This window comes from Megalops cyprinoides, chromosome 24, assembly GCF_013368585.1.
Source record: "Megalops cyprinoides isolate fMegCyp1 chromosome 24, fMegCyp1.pri, whole genome shotgun sequence".
Lineage (NCBI taxonomy): Eukaryota > Metazoa > Chordata > Actinopteri > Elopiformes > Megalopidae > Megalops > Megalops cyprinoides.
The window spans coordinates 4,031,260-4,052,041 of NC_050606.1; the positions used below are offsets into that span (position 1 = coordinate 4,031,260).

Here is a 20,782-nt window from a genome sequence, read left to right on the forward strand (position 1 = left end):
AAACTGTCCTTACGCAGATATGAAGACTTGAATATACACTGTGAAATGGTGAGGAATCTGAGCACTCTGAAACAGCTCTATGCTGCCCCTCTATTTGTACATCAGCCAACAGTTCAATCACCAAAATGAGCCGGGGTTTGATTTACAGTACCATACAGCACGACGTGTGCTGATTTCAACACGCTGTTATTGTCAATATGCATTTGTACTTACAAATTAAAACTCAATCAATCAATCAAATTATATTTGTAATGGTGCGTTTTTACAATGGAGATAGTCACAAATCGCTGGTAGCACAATGCATGTTCCCGAGGAAATCAGAATATCAGAAAACCCAGGCCAGTTGGGAGAAAAAAATTATTCCCTGACCTCAGGAAAAGGTAGTTAAGAGACCTCTGGAAAATACTGGGAAAGAGAGCATCGGCATAACACATAAAAGGCATCATTTAGAAAAGCTGCTGCACAATAAGGAGGTCACAGAATAAAGAGTATACCTCTAACGTTTTTCGATATTCAACAGAGAATAAGTGAAGCAGTTGAGGCCAGTTCAGTCTGTAACCCATCAATGCGGTATAGAGGTCTGTTGAAATGGTCAAAGCAGTGTGTAAGAGTGGGGTGAGCTCATGGAACAGTAATTTGACAAATATGTAAAAGACAAATATTAAGGCCATTGAAGTACAAATTGTTAGGCTACAGCATGGAAAAGCTCAAGATGTATCCTGTGTTTTCCAGAAGTTACTGTGCTCTGGCTGATTGATTTGCTGCTTTTGACGGTGCAGCAGGAGAAGATAAACACTAAGTAAAACAAAGGAGTGTTGGCTTCATGTGCTGCTAGCACGGAGAAGAGCTAAGAATAATTACTGAATGTCATTAAAAATACTGTCTGCTCTAAAAAATGTATAAGTGCCTTCCACAACTGATATTATGTTACATACATTACAGTTTAAATGGATTAAATTACATGTTAAACATTTAAAGTTAGTCTGTTTTTCAGCATTTTTTAAATGCATGTGTGGGTAACTGTTCAAAATTTTAGAAACCATATGAACCTGCAGACTGTAGGCAATGGCATTTATGTGTATTTAGAACGAAACTCTCCATGAATTTTACTCTGAAATGTTAGTTGCATCAGACTGTTATTTCGCAAATTCCCCACTAGAGGTCAGACTGAATTTTATATTTTGTTGTCCACATAGCACAGAACACAGTTTTATTCAAATACAGTGTGGTCAAAGGCCAAAATTCCCAGATCTTTCCTTTTTTCCAGATGATAACAGATATAAAAGGTGTCTGTGCAAAATATAAAGCAGTTTTTTTTATCCACAACTAATCTGCTCATCCTAATAAGTACATCAGCATGCATAGTTATATTTCCAATTGTGATCAAGATGAGGATGTGGAGATGATAAAAATAAGAATATATTACATAACGCCTTCAGGCAAAAATAGCAGGGGAAAGTAGTTCAGCCCAAAAATGCACTGAATAAAATCTCACAGAGGAAGGTTATTGGAGTAAAGGTCAAGTCATTTTTAAACCGATTGTTATAACCTTGCTGAAGTGTGAGCCGAGAACAATATGACCTAATTAGAAATATTTCATCAGAGACGAGGAGTTATATAATATACCTTACTGTTAATTTTGAAGATAAAGGTCAAAGTCATTTCTCGTCCGACTGTATAGAGCTAGAAATTGGTCCCAAAGCCTTTTGACGTATTTATAGTTGAAAACGTTCACGTTAAATCCGTGGTTCACTGGCAGAGGTATGAGGATGGCTTCTGTTCTAGTCAGCCTGTGGAAAGGAAGCAGAATCACAAACATGATAAAATAAGACCTGAACTACTCAGCTATTGATGAAATTTTTTTACTTAATGTGGGAATGACTACATTCAGAAAAAAACATCCAGTAATTTACATGAGGTCAACTAAAAAGGTGTGGGAACATTTGCCCTTGAGATTATTTATGTTAATGGATTTATTTAGAGGAGTTTTTTCCATTTTCTTGGCAGATGTCAAGGACACCTTCCCAGGTTGTTAATCTGACAGTACACACGGACTGATGGATTTTTAATAAAGCGAGTTGTTGAACAAACCTCACTCAAAGGCATGACAGCCATGCCCTACCTCATAATCAAACATTCAGGCCTGAGAATTTAATACTCACACTATTTCATCACAGGCTTCTACCCAAGCAGTGTGTCTTGGGCAGACAGTAACTATCGTAATGATGATTCTGAGTGATCTTCTTAAAATAGAGGGAGAAGTGAAGTCCTTTTTATCATATTGTCCTTCGCCTGAAAAACAGCCAGCACATTTTGGTGGCTTTTCACAGACTGTATGACCTTGAGAGATGCAAAGTAAAGCAGCTTGAGGGAGGAAAATCTGGCATGGTTTCTCACAGTAATGACAATGCTGGTATGCTGGATATGGTTTCGCTACATTCTGCTGGATGAACTTGGCTTGTAATGGGAAGGTCACAGGGTCAATGACCAGATGATGCACTGCTTCCTAAGAAAGGTACTCAACCTGACGCCTTTAGTAAATATCTAGCTAAACAATGGGGCGACATTACCTCCATATAAGTCAGCATGTAAGCAGATGTGGGGTATCTACCACTTACGTAGATAAATAGCAGGGTTCAGTGTATAGAACTGATTTTACTGATTCATGAATCAATGCTTGGTACTAAAAATGGAAACTTGATGTACGCGGTTCTGTGCCTTTGTATTGCATACATTGTTCTCACTTTAGTACTTACTACAACTTCAGCTGCTGTGTGCTCAAAGTGACATTTGATAACTGTGTATAATTGCATGTAACTGGAGCAAACATGCTCAGAAATGGCGCTTATTTGTACTGAGATTCACTTGAGCAATGCCTGGCTTTTCTTAACATTGCTCATATGTGAGTGCTGAGGGAATTCCTGCGCTGGGTTTTTGGAATAACACATCGCATAATGAGTTTAAGGGACCAGCTGGGTTAATGAGCGCATATTCAGCAGGGGTTTTCTTGAGAAAGACATGCCCTCCTTTCTTCAGCCCATCCGAGCATCACACAAAGCCAAGGAATAATATTGATTCTGGCTCTTCTATCCAGAAGCACGCTGTTCTATCAAACCAGCCAATGGACGGACATCTGGTTCAGCCAGTCAGGCAATTCCATTCCTGCAGCTTGCAGGCCCAGACCGGCCAATCACAGAGCCCCTTCCCCGCAGTCTGTGGAGGCAGGCGGCAACGGGCCGCCACCTCAGGGAGTTTCAAACAGCCTGAACAGGTGGACTGCTCTGCCGTCAGTCTCTGGAGGCCGAAAAATCCAGCTCTGGTATGAGTAGGGAGGGAGAGAGAGCGAGAGAGAGCGAAAGAGAGAGAGAGAGAGAGAGAGAGAGAGAGAGAGAGAGCGAGAGAGAGTGCGAGAGAGAGAGAGAGCGAGAGAGAGTGCGAGAGAGAGAGAGAGCATGCGAGAGAGAGAGAGAGAGAGAGAGCATGCGAGAGAGAGAGAGAGAGAGAGAGCGAGAGAGAGAGAGAGCATGCGAGAGAGAGAGAGAGAGAGAGAGCATGCGAGAGAGAGAGAGCATGCGAGAGAGAGAGAGCGAGAGAAAGAGGGTAAGAAGAGGAAGACTCTCTTAATTCCCTCTCACTCTTTGTGGACTGAAGAACAGCTCTGCATCTCGGACAGTGAGAGTTGCCTGGAGGGGAGTGACAGGTTTTGGAGTCCAGCCGCCCTGCACACAGGCAGGTCCATCTGCTCGTTTATTTGGGATACAAAGAAGAGGAAGAGCAGATAACGTTTTACAAAGGGAACTCTGTGTGCGTGTGTGTGTGTGTGTGTGCGTGTATGTGTTTTTTTTTCCCCCCTTCAAAAGACTTTCTTAAACACCTGTCCCGATGGCAGACACCGTGATGGAAGACTCTGATTATTACCCTGAGAAAGACGCTTTGCAGTGGGGATATCAGGAAGGTACTGTGTCTGTTTTACCATTCAACTCTGCTGACAAAGTGATGGGGGGATATCGGTGAAAGGGAGAGTAAGGCACACAGTGTATTTACCATGTAAGCACTTTTTCATTTAATTCTCTGTTGCAACATACAAGTGAAGAACGTGTGAAATATTAACAGTAATGAATAAATGAGTGATGAGTAATTAGCAAAATTAACAGCAAAATACATGTAAAGTATTGAGTTTTAAGTAGTGAGTGAAATATCCACGTATCAGCGGGCGTGTGTGTGACTCTTTGCCTAATCATCACAGAAGATTTCCATAAAGTACTGTCCTCGTTTTGTCTGGCCAACTTAAGAGTGAGGAATTTTCCATTTAGGTTGTTTCTCTGAGTACAGGAAAAAGTGCCAGAAAACTAGGAATTAATAATTTAACTGTCTGCTTTGGTTTTCTCTGAGACAAGTGACAACCTGGCTGTGAATTTTCAGATTTATGACTGTGCTTTGTGCCAACTAATTTAAGATTTTTATCTACAGCAACATTTAAAAATAAAATGTCAGGTGAAATGGACTCCGTTATCTGTTTGAATTAAGTCAATGTATTATTTTTAAAATGTATATTATATAAGCAGATTTTCATTAGTGCATCAAGTGGGTCCTTAATGTAAGGATGCATAGATGTACTTTCATGCAAATATTTTAGAACAAACTTCATATATATACAAGATTATATTAGGGTTTCCACACCAGATCACTTGTATGAAAGTGTTCAAAGTCAGTACAACCTTTGATATGCGCAGTATAAAATGCAGTTTAAAAAGTAATTCTTTGGATGTTGGATTTTACATTTTAACATAGCAGTATTTCATTTATTTCATTTATTTCATTTATTCAGATTTACAGTCTGTCTATTGAGGAATTTCTTGCATTTCACCTAGTAACAATTTCTGTCACAATAAATCAAATCAATGGCCCAACATTGACGTAGCTTCATCAAGTAAAGTGTGTCAGGTCATCACACAGTGAATCATTATTTTCTCCTTTTAAGAGGAAAGGCTGTTTTAGTGAGAAACAGAGAGACAGCTTTTGTTATACTGGATGTTTTTCAAACCTGTTTTGCTTCCTGTGTTTTGAAAATATTTTCTGTGGCATGAGCAGTTGAAGCTGTCATTGAGGGTTGTCACCAGGAGATTGCATGACTGTCCTGCAGAGAAAAACAGCGTCAGTGTTAACACTGGCCACATGATGATGTATCCGGCCACTCAAATCAGTGGACTGGGTTTTTTTTGTTGAATTTCTGCAGCTATATCCTAAATCCAGAATCAGTCTCCCTCTTGTGCACCCCTGTAAGACACATGGAAAAGAAGATTATGCCTCCACTTTATCTTTGCCTATTGATTTCTGCTGCCAGAATCAAATTCCTGGTAATTCTGGTCAGGTTTTCAGCCAATGTCATGAGATTATCATTCAAGAGAAGTTTAATAGTGGAGGATAATAGTTTAGTGGAGGCTAATGGTTTAATTTTAAAAAGCTTTAAAGGTATGTTTTTTGCGGAAAACATTTTTCTGTTAGGGTTTATCCACATCAAAATATTCATGACCATTCCCCTTATCTCATGAGAACATACGCTGAAACCGGCAGCTTTGTGCATATGTAGCTTGGTTCTATGCCTACAAAGGAATCAGCACAGAATATTTGATTGTCAGGTCTAAAGAATTCTGCTGGGAAGAAGCTCTTTGCATTCTCAAACACATATGAGTTACAAAACCTGCAGTTATCCAATGAATTCATCAAAGCCAGCTTTTCTCTTTATGATTTGATCTAATGCTATTAAAGAAATGACACTTTGACAACGTAATCAACATGGATGGTAATAGTACCTATTTTGTGGAGCAAGGAGTAATATTCCCCAATCAATGACAGTGCAAAAGACATTAACTGAAACAAAATGAAATGACATCTGACTTCTGCAGAGCCCATTTAGGGAAAGGGAAGCACCTGCATTAGAAAACTTCCTGATTCTTCACTGAACAAATCAAATGAAAAAAGACTATGTCTATTTAGCCTGGTCTAACCACAATGAATGTCTTCTTGGGAAGTGAACTAGATATCCATCTCCTAGCCTGGACTAAGCTGGGCTGGGAGGGTGATGTAAAAACCAGCTGATGCATTACATGGCATTACAGGGCATTACATTACATATTTGCTTAGCAGACACTCATACCCAGGGTTATTTACACAGGTAGCGTATGCTATCCATTTGTGTAACTGGACTTTTTAGTGAAGCAATTTAGATTAAGCATTGCGCTAAAAGGTACAACAGCAGTGACCCACCTGGGACCTGGGCCAGCAATGTTTGATCTCCTGAACCACATATTGATACTCCTTCACATACGCACTGAGAGAGTTTGTGTGTCCTTGTGCATACACGTGAACGCTTGTGTGTGCTCACTTTGTGCTGTGCTCGTAACACCTCTTGGTTTGTTCCACCTGAATTATCCTGTGGAAACACAGGAATGTGTGCAGGGGGCGGCAATGCCTGCACCAGCAGGAGCGGCCTCCTGTTAGTGACCCACTTTCTCCCCAATCGCAGGTATTTACAGCCTCCCCTCAGCTCAGGACAAAACAGCTGCTTTCTGTTCCCATACGCAGGTAGAACTGCACACAGAGAACTGCACACAGAGAGAACACACACAGAACCGCACACACAGAACCGCACACAGAGAGAACACACACAGAACCGCACACACAGAACCGCACACAGAGAGAACACACACAGAACCGCACACACAGAACTGCACACAGAGAGAACACACACAGAACTGCACACAGAACCGCACACAGAGAGAACACACACAGAACCACACCCAGAACCGCACACAGAGAGAACATACACAGAACCGCACACACAGAACCGCACACAGAGAGAACACACACAGAACCGCACGCACAGAACCGCACACACAGAACCGCACACAGAGAGAAAACACACAGAACCGCACACAGAGAACTGCACACCCAGTGAGCGTGTGTGTGAGACAGACCATAAATAAAACTGTGTACCGAGATACAGACTCACACAGTCTCACAGACTGAGTGAACACACAGAGAACTGAGCAAATAGATCACGGTAAAGTGGGGTTACCACAATGCCATTATAACACTGCGTTCCTGAGCTGACCCACAAGAAACGCACCCAATCGTGTTTAAGTGAAGAGACATTGACAGAAGAACACTGCTGATGGGGGGGAGTTTTCGGCAATGCTGCGCCATCCCCCTTCCAAAATGACATTTTCACAGTGTTTCATGAGGTGCAGATCTCTCCCGCATCTTCTGCTTTTTAGAGTGTTTATTGCAGGTTGATTCGTTTGACAGCTAACCAGACTGGAGATACGCCAGAGTAGAAACTTCCGCGAGTCCTGGCATGCCTGATCCGGGTATGCGTGGTTGGTGGTCGGAGCCGAGTAGTGAAACTGGTTGCCGGGGGTTGGGAAACCTTTTGGCATTGAGTCTTGGGCGGATTCTCCACTGGCCTGCAGGAATATCATCACCCCTTCAGTGTTACGGGAACTTTGAGAAGTTTAGGGTGGAGGAGGAGAATCCAGAGATTACAACACGCCATGAACTCGGGTTAATGGTAGCAGTGTAGTATAGTGGTAAGGAGCAGGGCTTGTAACCGAAAGGTTGCTGGTTCGATTCCCCGCTGGGGCACTGCTGCTGTACCCTTGCGCAAGGTACTGAACCCACAACTGCCTCAGTAAATATCCAGCTGTATAAATGGATTGTAAAAAACTGTAACCAATGTAAGTCGCTCTGGATAAGAGTGTCTGCTAAATGACAATAATGTAATAACATAATGGATGTGTTTATACCTGTGGTGATAAGTAAAAGGGAAATTCCTCAGCTGCAGTCATTCTTCGATGAAAGGCAGTGATATTTAACACCGTGCGGCCCTGTCCCGGCGCTCACCTGTGCAGGTGCGGAGTGGGGCCTCCTGTTTCCCGAGGCTAACGGAGGAAACCAGTCGCCCATAAACCTGATCTCCAGGGAGGCCCGCTACGACCCCAACCTCCTGGAGGTGCGGCTCAACCACAACTACGTCGTCTGCAGGGACTGTGAGGTCATCAACGATGGACACACGGTCAGGATAATGCTGAAGTCAAAGTCAGGTATGGAAACCCGGCCTGACCTGGTACAGGTATATGTTTCCTCCCCAGAAACCACTGTTGTATCTGTCACAGGGGGAAGAAGTTGCACTGTTTGATCACAGTTAGAACTTCCCCAAGCTAATGTCAGACTCTTACAGAGACACAACAAACCTAGTAAATAGAGAAGAAAAAGATTCAACAAGTTAAGTTCACAAATCTGACCTTGAGTTAGGTGTGCACCGCTGCGGTGTGTTTGAGACAGTAACACACATAAAGAGTAAACAAGTTCAGATGTGCTTTTGTGTGTGTTGTGTGTGACACGGTTCTCTCGTCACGGTTGTTCCCGGTCCTGTTACAGTGGTGACGGGGGGTCCCCTGCCCAGTGACCATGAGTACGAGCTGCACGAGGTGCGCTTCCACTGGGGCAAAGAGAACCAGCGCGGCTCGGAGCACACCGTCAACTTCAAGGCCTTCCCCATGGAGGTGAGAACACACACACACTCACTCACACATAAACACACACTCTAACTCACACACACTCGCACACGCGCACACACACATATACTTACACACACAGATAAATACACACTCTAACTCACACACACACACACACACACGCATGCACGCACACACACACACACACAGATAAACACACACTCTAACTCACACACACACACATACATACTCACAGATAAACACACACTCTAACTCACACACACACACACACACACACACACACACACACGCACACGCGCATACACACACACACACACACACACGCATGCACACACACACATACATGCTCACATATAAACACACACTCTAACTCACACACACGCGCACACATGCACACACACACACACACACTCACACACACACACACACACACACACTCACACACTCACACACTCACACACTCACACACACACACACACACACACACACACACACACACACACACACACACACACACACACACACACACACACACACACACACACACACACACTCACTCACTCACTTCAGTAAACAGGAGGAGGTGCGGTCCCCTTTAGGGCAGGCAGTCCCAAACCTTGGATCAGCGTCCAATAAAAGGGCATTAGAAGGGTTGAAACAGGTTGTGAAATATATATGAATAACTCACATCATAAGGACTGCACCACAGACTAAGCAAAACTGCATCTGATCCTTTCCAGCTCCACCTGATCCACTGGAACAGCACCCTGTTCAGCAGCATCGAGGAGGCCCTGGGGAAGAGGAAGGGCATCCTCATTGTGGCTTTGTTTGTGCAGGTACCCCCCCCCCCACCCCACCCATAACAATGCATTACATTACACTCAGCTCTGACAACCGAATCCTTAGATGCATGAACACATCGTTGCACATCGTTGCCAACCAGTTTCACCAAGGATCCATTGGTTGATGGCAAAAAAAATGCATGTTTTACATGAAATTCAGTGACCACCAAACCCATCGTAATCACGTATAAGAACAGAACGGAAAAATCTCCTGCATTAAGGATTTGGCATTCAAAACTATGAACAAAGCACAAAATTGTTTTTCAGTCGAGGTCCTGATCTAAGACCTTGTTAAGGTCTTTTTTTAATTTTGGCTATGTGTTTTTTACAGATTGGGAAAGAGCACCCGGGACTGAAGCCTGTAACAGAGGTTCTTCAAGATTTACAGTACAAGGTGAACCTTTATTCACCCCTGCCGTGTTGGCTCAGCAAATAGACACAGCAGGTCTGTGCTTTGCATATCCTGGGAAGAGATGCATGAACCGAAAAAATCCGGTGTTCAGTGTTTGAGTTTGGAGATAATACAGCTGAACGGGCCATAAAGAAGTGACCAATTGCTTCCAGAAGAGTGTAATTCCATGGCAACCAAAGAAGGTGGGAAAAGCCATAAAACCTTTGATTTTTCAAAAAAAAAAGACCAATTTACTGCACCTAGCTAAGAATCCGTTTGCCTCTTTGTATTGATTATTCTTCAGTTTCAGGCAGATATTAAAAGAGCTTTCAACATTAGACAGGTGTAAGATTCCAGAATCCCTCTTTTTGTAACGGCCTGAGGGTTATTCAGTGCAGCTTCGACACGACAAAGGCACACGGCGGCCTGTTTTTCTTCCTGTCGTTTGTACCGTTGCAGCGGCGCTGGTTATCAGCTCAGGTAATTACCCATTTTGTCTCCGAGGGGCAGCTGAGAGAAGTTCCGGAAGGCTGATGAATGGAGCAGCTCTCTGGCTCTGTTCTGATGATAGATACTGACTCCAGACGGATTAGATTACGCCAGTCAAATGATCTCCCTCCACCCACAGTTCCCAGAGATGCCCCGAGGTGTCCCGCTCGAGTAAACCGCAGTCATTATTCTGAAATAAGCAGCCTGGATTTAGTTATGTTTTCAATCTCATTGTTGCTTAACTCTATCCCTATGTTAATGCGGTTCTCTGGTGGTTTGTTGAGTGTGTTTTCAACAGTCAGTGACACAGAGAGACTGAAATGTAGTCTAGACCTCTGTTTTTTTCCCTTCAAATCTGAACAGGGGAAGACAAAGATCATACCCTGCTTCAACCCTAACACACTGCTTCCTGGTAAGTGCTTCATACACACCATAAAAGTAAAATGGTATCGGTCTAATGCATAAGTCTGATACAGCCCTACACACAAGAAAGCTCCATCAAAGCTATACCGCATTTTGCATCATTCAGTCAGCATAATTAGGTGCAGTTAATTGATGGTGGCGTCAAAACATCTTGAAACATCTTGAAAATATCCCTGGAAGGGACCACAGTACATTATAGAGCTTTCACCCAAAATGCTACATATACACAGCAGTAAGCCTTAAGCATGCTACAGAGCTCAGCTTGTGGTTCCAGAGCATTTCACAGACAGGAGAAGGAGGTGTGCACACAGTCCTCTTCTGATTGGATGCCCCACCCTGACCCACCCCTCTGACCCACGCCTGTGTGCTGACCCTCAGACCCCCTCCTACGAGATTACTGGGTGTACGAGGGGTCACTGACCACCCCGCCCTGCAGCGAGAACGTCACCTGGATCCTGTACCGCTACCCCCTGACCGTCTCACAGATCCAGGTATGTGACCTGCTGCAGACTCCGCCCCTTCAGCACTGCGGCAAATCAGTGGCAGTTAAAGGCTGACTGGAGGGTGGGCACTTCACTAAGGTCATCCGCATGACTCGCAAGAGGCTGACTGGTCACTAGAGGGTGCTAATGAGCAGTGACACAAGGGGGCTCTGGCTGATGTATCATTTTAAGGCAGGCTTTGTGCTTATCTTTATATTATACGGATGTGTCAATTCGTTGATCTGGACCTGCTACCAGCCTGCCCCAATGATGTACAGACCTGTTGAGCTGCGGAGCGCACGCTCAAAGGTGATGCTGGTGAGCAAGCAGCTAATAAATCTGTGAACCATGTGAACTGGCCTGCAATCTCCTGCTCCCCAGATGTCTCCACTCTGTTGGCTTACATCTGAGAGTAAAGCTGCGAAAAGTCATTTAGTGCTTCAGGAATAAGACACAGAGCAAGCACAGAGCTGTGATTTCCGTTTCTCTCGAATGCAAACGTGTGCCAGTTTTTCACAGTTTTTCATCTGTCTCTTATCTTCTCTCTGCACCTTTTTTTGTTCTGTTTTTTTTTTGTTCTTTTTCAGTGTTCATCATGTGTCTCTGAGGTGTGGTAGCACATATGCACCTGCAAAATGTGTCAGGATTTCATGATTAGATGCTGCTCACTGATACACTCAGATCTGCCATTGTCCCTCCTCATTTTACTGTGAGAGTTGCCAGCATCTTCACTTTTTAATATTAATGCTCAAAACAGTCTGCCATTCTACTAAATCACTGTATGCTTATGCTGTTCTTGGGTCTCTTCTTGTAATGTAATTTGTCATTTTAAACGTTTAAAAATGAAATCTAGCTGGAGTCACATTTCACTTAATCTTTTTTTTTTTTATGATGTCAAAGCAAAGATTGCTTCACATCAATTTTCAAAGCTAGGGATATAGCACCTAGTAGTATGATTGAATAGTGTCTACATGTTAAACTAGTAGCTGGACAGACATTGAACTTTGGGATCCTTTGTCTCTACTATGGTAGCAGTACTTAAAGAGACTCTGCACTCCTCCATGGGAGACACCTCTGGACTGGTCACATGGTCAGATATTGCCATTGAGAATCATCTGTCAGTCAGTCTATTGTGACTCATGAGTCATGTGACCTCTCTCTCTCTCCCCCAGATCGAGGAATTCCGGAGGCTGAGGTCACATGTCAAAGGGGCGGAGCTTGCGGAGGGCATTGACGGCATTCTAGGGGACAACTTCCGCCCAACTCAGCCGCTCAGTGACAGAATGGTCAGGGCTGCCTTCCAGTGAGGTCAAACAAGGGGCGTGACTGGGGTCAGCTGTGGGTGAAAAACACAGCACGGATTTTTCTGGTGGCTCTTTATTTCAGCAGAGGGTTAGACTGGCAGCAAAACACTAATTCATATCAATATCTTCATGGTTTACCGCTCATAAAAGTTAAACCCACAGGCATTTTCGTTAAACAACCCACCTATGTATCTGCTGGATCCACTGGATATTTCACAGAGGTGGTTCTGGACCCTGCTTGTTCTGCTCAAACTGTCACCCTTCTGGTCACATGTACAGTACAGTACCATACTATGCTACTGACAAGACCCTAAAATCATTTTAAATATTACACACAGTATGTCATAACACATGAAAAATGTAGAGTTCACACACATTTAATTCATGATTAAATTAAATGTGTATATTATGTCTATATTATGCTACTATGCCATCATGTTTAAAAGAATATGGTAGGCTAATACTGCTCATGTTCAGCTCTTGCTTTAAGATATGTCCACTGCTCAAACCAGATTTTTCCTGAAAGCTGTTACCAATTTAATTGTGTTTCTTTTGTAATAAGTTTCGTTCTGTTGCCGTTCAAGGAGACCACAGGGAGATAAAATAGGTCAATCACAGTGTAGCGTTTTATATCCATCAAACAACCGTTACACACTGAAAATATCAATAAAACAAATACATCACGAAAATGTGTTTTCATGAGACAAATATTTGACAACCTTGCGTGAAAAATGTTTCAAAGACGTGACTGAAATTTCTAAATGGAACTTTCAGAATTAGCGGCATTTGTTACTGGAAAAAGAGTAAACTTGGCATTAGAGCGCCCTCTGCTGAATTTTTGTTGAATGGTAATAAAGGTAAGCATGTTTCATTTGTCCTGAGCAAAACCTATTGTCTTGCAGTGTTCTCTTCTGATCCTCACATTCTTCAGTGCTGAGGCAAATCAACAGTGTCACATCATTAGCAAAGATATGAAATTAGTCTTTTTTTTAATAAAATATTTTAGATCTCCCCTTTAAAAGTGTTGCAGGAAATACATTTACTTTAAGCTTACTTTCATGTTACGCAGGAAGAAAACATTTTTACTTGGCACAATGCGCACAGAAGAATTGCACCTTTTATTGATCCACATTTCCGCAACCGCAACCCTAATAACGAGCGTAACTGCGGTATTCAGGAGAGCGCCTGAGCGTCCTGCGAACGGAGCGGCAACGGCTTCTCACAAACAGGACGCGTGGGCTGCGTGGAAAAATACGAAAACAGAGGAGGCGTATGAATTAGGCCGCTGCGTCAACCGTGAATCACTGCCCCTGGGAAACCTGTCAGCATCAGGCCTGGTGACATTTGACATGAAAATGACATTTATTCCACAAAGCTACCATTCAGCATGGAAGACGACTGATGCTGGTGGAAAGGTAACGCAAATGGTTTTCCGAGGGTCGTTCGGCAAGCGTTTTAAGCACCAGCAGCGCCATTCCTGTGCCAACAGGTGTTAAAGGTGGCTTTTGCTTGGAAGCTTGCTTTTGAAGTTTACATTATAAATTGTTAATCTTGGTTGTTTGTTACTAATTTTCGCCATTACATGAATGGATGTGATTGATGTTTAATGAACATACATATACATACATATTATGGATATGTCATTTGTTTATGATGGAACCAAGTCACATGTTCAATAGCCAAAATTAACTGCAATAAGAGTCATATGAAAAAGTTAATCTTTCATAAAGCTCAATGACACGACAGGACAGAAAGCTATTAGTATTAGTAGAAAACTATTTGTACTATTATATATTAGTATACAAAAATGCATTAATAAAATTTATTGATAACACAAAAGAGCTTATTAGTGGGTGCAGGGTTCAAAGAGATCTGATGTGATAAGTTTACTTTTTTGAATGACCACTAGAGGGCCCTCCTTCAGGATGAAAATTGAACGGCATCAAATTTTTGACTTGCATTCTCTTTGTTGAACACTAGGGGCTGCTGCGAGTCCACCTGCGCCTCTGGAAAATGCGACACGGCACAGCCAAAGGGGCGTGTAATTGCTGGATCAGATACTGCTTTCCTCGCCAGTGACAATAGAAGTGTCTCATATAACATTTCTGTCACTACAATCCCCTGATTTGCAGAACCAGATAACTGTTTGTTTAAAGAAACACCAGTGCCTTTCCCGGACATGGCCCAAGTCATTCACCAAAATCTTATTTAGAGCTCTGAGAAAATATCCATGTCGTCTTACTGTGGAAAGGTGAAACCAGGCAACAATATCACTGGGTATTTGCATATATTCATCACAATATTTTCATGAATACATTTCTCCCTTTGTTCCAGGGAACAAACAAGAACATAATAATATTGAAACAAGAATGGACACAGAAGGCTGTTCAATTAATAATTAAGTTCAAAGCAGCCCTTAAAGAGTAAAATAAATTACTAATTATTCTTAATGAAGTAAAGCTACCCTGAATAATCTGTATGGCTGACCAGTGGGCAAAGATGATCATAAGCTCCATTGCCTGCATCTTTCACTAATACACCAACTACACAGCAACACAGTTCAGTCACAAAAGAACAAGAGCGTATACCACTCAAGAGACAGCAAACCCAGATCACTGCTTTATGAACTGATAATCACTAATGCCCAGGGTTATCATGTGCCTGTCCTTCTTGATTAATTAAAATCATGTCAAAAGATACAAAAACAATAACAATTTTAAATACTAAATGTGCAACTCTCAAATTCTGTATTCATGAGGAATTTAAAATAAGCGCATGATTACTTACAAAATGTTTCATAATTTAGTAAATACTCATACATTTTTTCAACATTATTTGAAAAAATCAGAAAAGTGTCATTTCATAAATGTTTCTTTCATTTAGTACACATTATGAAACATTTCAACACTTGATAAATGTAGGAAATATTATCATGTGGAATTAGTGTAAGATCGTGCTATTTACAACCCTTTACTTGTGTTACCTTTGAGGTGGTCTTGGCTACTGAATGCATTGCTCTGATCTGACTACACTTACTATATTGTCTCTATGCTACAATTTTCCTGACATGTATGCTGGCCTGGATAAGGTCATCTGCCTCATAAATGAATTCATTTGAAACAAATGTAACCATAGAGATGTCGCAAGCTCAATGTTTAGTTTAAAGGCCACCTTGATTGGTTTGTCCTCCCTCTAAAAAATTATTTATGGCAAAAACCAATGGACCCTGGCAGAGACACACGGACAAGGGTCAGGAAAATAAATCCTTACAGTCTGTTCTATGAGAATGCGGCTTTACGATAACCCAAACGTAATTACTTGTTAACAATCTTCATCCTGTTTATTCTCAGAGTATAGCTGTAATGGAACTGCAAGGGGTAATGACCTTTCTTGATGTAAGAAAATTACATTTAGTTGATTTTATCTGCTGACTCATTTTGTTTCACTGTTGAGTCACTCCGGTTCAGAGGAGCCTGTTGATTGGAGAAGGGTTTCGCGTGTTGCTGCAGCAGAGAGAGATGCTTTGTGCCAACAGAAAGCATCTCAGGATCATAAAAGAATAAATTCAGTGGGTCTCTTTTTGAATTTAGCCTTCGAAAATTGTTCTGCTTCTGCATCCATGCAAAAGGAAAACAAGCAACGAAACATAATTAAAGGTTGTATAATTGCTAGTACTAGTAGGAAAAACGAATTAGATGTGCTTTAGTGGCCAGTGAAACTGAGAGTAAAATAGAAAAGGATTTGGATTCAACCAGGATGAATTGGATATAAAACATTAATTCGTTCATTAATTCCTTCATTCATTTTCCATCACGTGTAGTGATCAGCACCCTGTGGTTTTATTCAGGTTGCAGGCTTGTATCCGGGGGTGGGGGGTCACTGCTGTTGCTTCCTTTGATCCAGGTAATCCACCTGCGCCTGTCCTGTAGATATCCAGCTGTGTAAATGGATGATGTGTGGAGGGTAAGCTACAGGAGTCACACTGGCTAAATGGAATAAACCAATAATGAATGGAAAAACTCTGGAGGTTTTTTTTTTTTTTTTTTTCAGATTACAGCAGCGGTTCCATACAGGAAATGGCCTATCCATCTGTGACAACAGTCAATTAAAGGGTAACCATGACGACAGACGGCGTGTTTATGACAGCAGAGAGGCCGCAGGGCAGGCTGATTTCAGGGTTGCGGCCCCGCGGGGCTTTCAGCACGTTCCCTACGCTTCACCTCGGCACCCCGAAAACAAAGCAGCAACGAGACACAAGCCTTCGCCAGCGCGAACATCGGTCACCTCCAGCACGTCAGCGTAAAGTCACATCGGTCACCTCCAGCACGTCAGCGTAAAGTCACATCGGTCACCTCCAGCACGTCAGCGTAAAGTCACTGTTAGAGTGCCTTCCCTGCGGAGACAGAACTCTTATTATGGAGAAACATCAAGTGAGATGGATGAGCGGAAGTCTGTAGACAGTCATAACGCTGTCAGTTAAATCCGGTTAACGTCCATAAACCACGAATCAATCGCTTGTGACCTTTGCCCTGTCGGATTTTAAAGGCAGTGTGCGAGTTAGATACAGCTGTAAAAATAACCTGTCTTGCATTGTAATACAGGACCTTAATCTAAAGCTACATATTGTGCTCCACTGTGGTAATACAGCGGAACAACTGAAAATCTCCAAGAAACACTCATTACGTTTGGCTGGAAACACTTGCCCAGAACAATTGCTGACAAATTATGAGCAATTTTAGCTGGCTGCAAAAAGTTTTCTCAGGGCGGCTTTAACTGTAAACCTTAAGGTCATCCCAGACCTAGTGGAGATCTGTTTTAACTAAAGCTATCCCTGAAAATGAGAACATCAGCTGCGTAAAACGACGGAGAAGAACCCCTTTCCTGCGCGTTGCCTCACGGAAACAAACGCTGCGAAAGATGGCCGCTCTCCCGCGAGGCACATGTTTGCCTCGGTTAATGCCAGCGTAAAGCCGAGGCTGAGCGTTGTATCCGAGCGTTCGGGGAAATTGTGCTTTTGGCGAGTGTCCCAGAAGCACAAAAAAGGGGAGAAGAGGACGATTAAGTCATCTGTTCATCTGGAGTAATTGCAGGAGCCAGGGAGGGGAGCAGGAGCCAGCCACAGACGTGATTTTTAACTGAGCCCGGCAGAGTTCAGTTACACACAACAGAGAGGCTCTGCCTGGCCTCGGCCTACGCAAACGCTTTCCCACAGCATTTAAATATATATTTCCGATAACCGCATCACCCAAAACTCGCAAACGTATACGTGGAAAAATAAAGAGAGGCCATTCTGGCTGAGTCAGTACTACTTTTAGCATAAATGTAACTTGAAATGGTTTCAGTAAGTCCTTCTCCTTTCGGCAGTCTGTCAAAAGCAAAACTAACATCTTAACGTTCTTAGTTCAACCTTCTTCTGTGCTTTGTGCATTGACATGTCAATGAATATGTATATAATATTCATATAATTACACAATTAATATATACAAAACTTTTATGATTAATATTTATAAAATATTAATTAGAGGTTTTTACGTGTGGGTATGGAGTCCAAAGATGTTAATATAGTTAATATAGTATCGTTAATATAGTTTGGATTTTTTGTGGTTTTTGGTTTTCATGCACTACAAAATGAGATGTACAGTGCAGCTGTCTGGTTATGAGACATAGTTTGAACATGTTTTTTTGAGCATGGTTTTCAGAAATTCATCATCGATGACATCATATTCATTATAATATTGGGATATTCTACAGCTCTGTTGGAAAGTGGGGGTGTTTTATTATGTCAGTAGCTTCAGGCTGGCGATGCATTTTTTTCCCCTCAAAATACAGCAGTACTGGACAATAACTTTTATGAGCGATGGAACTTGTGAGGATTGTGAATAATTCATAATTAATTCAAAGCATTAGGGGTCATAATTTGGGATTGTGATAACCTGAGAAGTGACATCATCAGTGTACATGTTCCCTGTCACAAAGGCTATCTGAACCCCTTAGGTCAGGCAGTCCCACATGCTATCTGTCCTCATGGAATATTAAGACAATGCATTGTTTTGGTTTAAGTTATGAAGGCCCACTTCAAGGTTTAAGATGCCAAAAAAAGTGATTTGATTGGTTGACTGGAAGGGCACTGGGTCTCAGCAGACTATAATTTCTGATGTTTAAACTGTTATTGATGCTTTTTGTTTTCGTCAGGTAGACATACTGTGCTTCTCTGTGACTGCACTCTGAACACATAACCTCTGGGTTCTGTGACTGTCTTTTATTTTTATCATGGAGTGCTTTTGCCTTATTTCATTTATACCCCTGTTAATGTTCATGCTTTTCCCTCAACTTTACGCTCACATCTGTTTTTTGTATCACTACTTGAAGCCCCTGTTATCCAGAAGGACTCTTACTGAATGGAATTCTCTGACTAGAATCTGAGCAAGATCATGTCGTTGTCCAGATGCCCATTTGTTTACACCTGAATCTTACATAATCATGACAAAAGCACAAGGGAGACGTTTCTACTTCCAGAAACAGATCACATGAACTCTTACATGAATGCTCACACCCCACCATGTCTGTAACATTAACATTCATGTCATACCACATCCATGAATCTTATGCTCTTCCAGATTAAACGGATACACTGAAAGAGGTTATTGGTTTTTGTCAGCAAGCATATGTCGTATCCAGCTGTATTGCTTCTCTAGAACTTCACCGCTAACAGATTGTGTCTGGAACACTAGACACCTTGTTGTCTGGAATTATGCACTTGCTTTGATGAGTATTTACAGTTAACATCCTGAACTCAAGGATTTGATCTGGGAAAAAATATATAACACATAAACACAGTAGACTTGTGATATACAAACGTGTACATATTAATTATGTACAGCGGGCCACTCATGGTTGTACACACTTGTCCGTCATAATTAGAAAGGATGTCAGGTATGAAACCTCTCAAAGCCCTGAGAATATAACATCCAGTCCAGTGCCCCACCAGTGCCCCACTTCAGTCTTGAAGACGGACTGTGCTTTAGAAGTTCTGCTTCAATATGAAGACCTCTGTTTTGGCATGCTTCTGCAGTAATGATACACTTTCAGTGTTTCCCACTGAAAGTTAAAATGAATACACATTTATGCTTTGAGTTTCAGTTAGATCTGTACAATGTCTCAAATTGTCTCAGTATATTTTCTTGATTTCCCTAAGGTGATGGGCAATGTTGTAATCACATCCTCAGAGAACTACAGTGGATTGTGGTTAAGATTACTTTGGCAGGACATGTAAAACAGCTTGATGATATTAAGTGAAAGTTTAATGTCATAGTGTAACGCATACAGTGCAGGCCAAAGACAGAATTTCTCAGAGACTATAAACGCTATGGTCAAAGCAGCAGAAGTTCTGTACTCTCAAAACATATACATGCAGGATCTACAATGTGTTAATGTTAAGAGTCTGTCTTGACACTAGAACACAGTGATAAAAAAGCCACAGTCACCGTACTGTGTGAACTCCCTAACACTGGACTCAAGCTATTGGCGTAGAAATGGGCTTAAATTAGAGGAAAGGAAAACTTTGGTGAACATTCTGCTCCCATCTGAAATGTTCCACTTCAGTGAGTCATGTTGTAGGTGATTATATGGCAGTTATATACCATGCTCACAGCTTCAGCCTTGCCTCAACCCCACAGAGCTTTGTGCAGAAACAGCACCGTCAAAATCTCCAGGAACACATGCGTATCACTCACTGATCTGTCCTCTGGTAAAAACACTCTACGGGTAACCGCCAAAATAAAGGAAACGCCAACACAAAGCATCTTAATAGGCCACCACGAGCCCCCAGAAGAGCTTCAGTGTGGGTTGGCATAGATTCTACAGGGGCATGGAACTCTGGTTACAGCAAATTTCATCATTTGTGGCTTTGTCGATGGTGGTGGAAAATGCTGTCTCATAATTTCGAGTCACTCCAGAATCTTCTGTAAGTGTTCAAATGGGTCGAGATCGACCTGACTGACTGAAACAGCCATGGCATATGGTTTACATCGCTCTGATGCTCATCAAACCACTCAGTGATCACTCTGTGGATAGGCGCACTGTCATCCCAGAAGAGACCACTCATATCAGGATAGATATGCTTACACCCCAGGACAAAGGAGATCACTCACAATTGCTTTGTATGTATTGATGTCTACCTTGCCCTCTAAGGGGTTGAATGGATAGCAGGACAATGCACCCCACAGGGTAACAGAACTGTCAGAACCTTTCTGCTGTGTGAAATAAGCACTCAGGCCTGTAAGGTTTTCTTTTGGCTTGCGCCACACACACGTCT

The 20,782-nt window shown here is 42.2% G+C and overlaps 1 protein-coding gene across 1 annotated transcript; it reads left to right on the forward strand.

Moving 5' to 3' along the window:
• The first annotated feature begins 3,586 nt into the window (after nt 1-3,586).
• On the forward strand, nt 3,587-13,475 carry LOC118770881 (carbonic anhydrase-related protein-like). The gene is made up of 8 exons (XM_036518643.1): nt 3,587-3,955; nt 7,911-8,102; nt 8,440-8,564; nt 9,278-9,373; nt 9,711-9,773; nt 10,623-10,671; nt 11,061-11,173; nt 12,337-13,475. The coding sequence occupies exons 1-8, from the start codon at nt 3,883-3,885 to the stop codon at nt 12,469-12,471; spliced, it is 846 nt and encodes a 281-aa protein (XP_036374536.1). The 5' UTR covers nt 3,587-3,882; the 3' UTR covers nt 12,472-13,475.
• Nucleotides 13,476-20,782: the final 7,307 nt, after the last annotated feature.

Excerpts from the sequence above, each read along its gene's own strand:
- LOC118770881 (XM_036518643.1), top strand. The coding sequence starts at position 3,883 with ATGGCAGACACCGTGATGGAAGACTCTGATTATTACCCTGAGAAAGAC. Across the intron at positions 9,774-10,622 it reads TTCAAGATTTACAGTACAAG|GGGAAGACAAAGATCATACC; the intron begins GTGAACCTTTAT and ends AAATCTGAACAG. Across the intron at positions 10,672-11,060 it reads CCCTAACACACTGCTTCCTG|ACCCCCTCCTACGAGATTAC; the intron begins GTAAGTGCTTCA and ends GCTGACCCTCAG.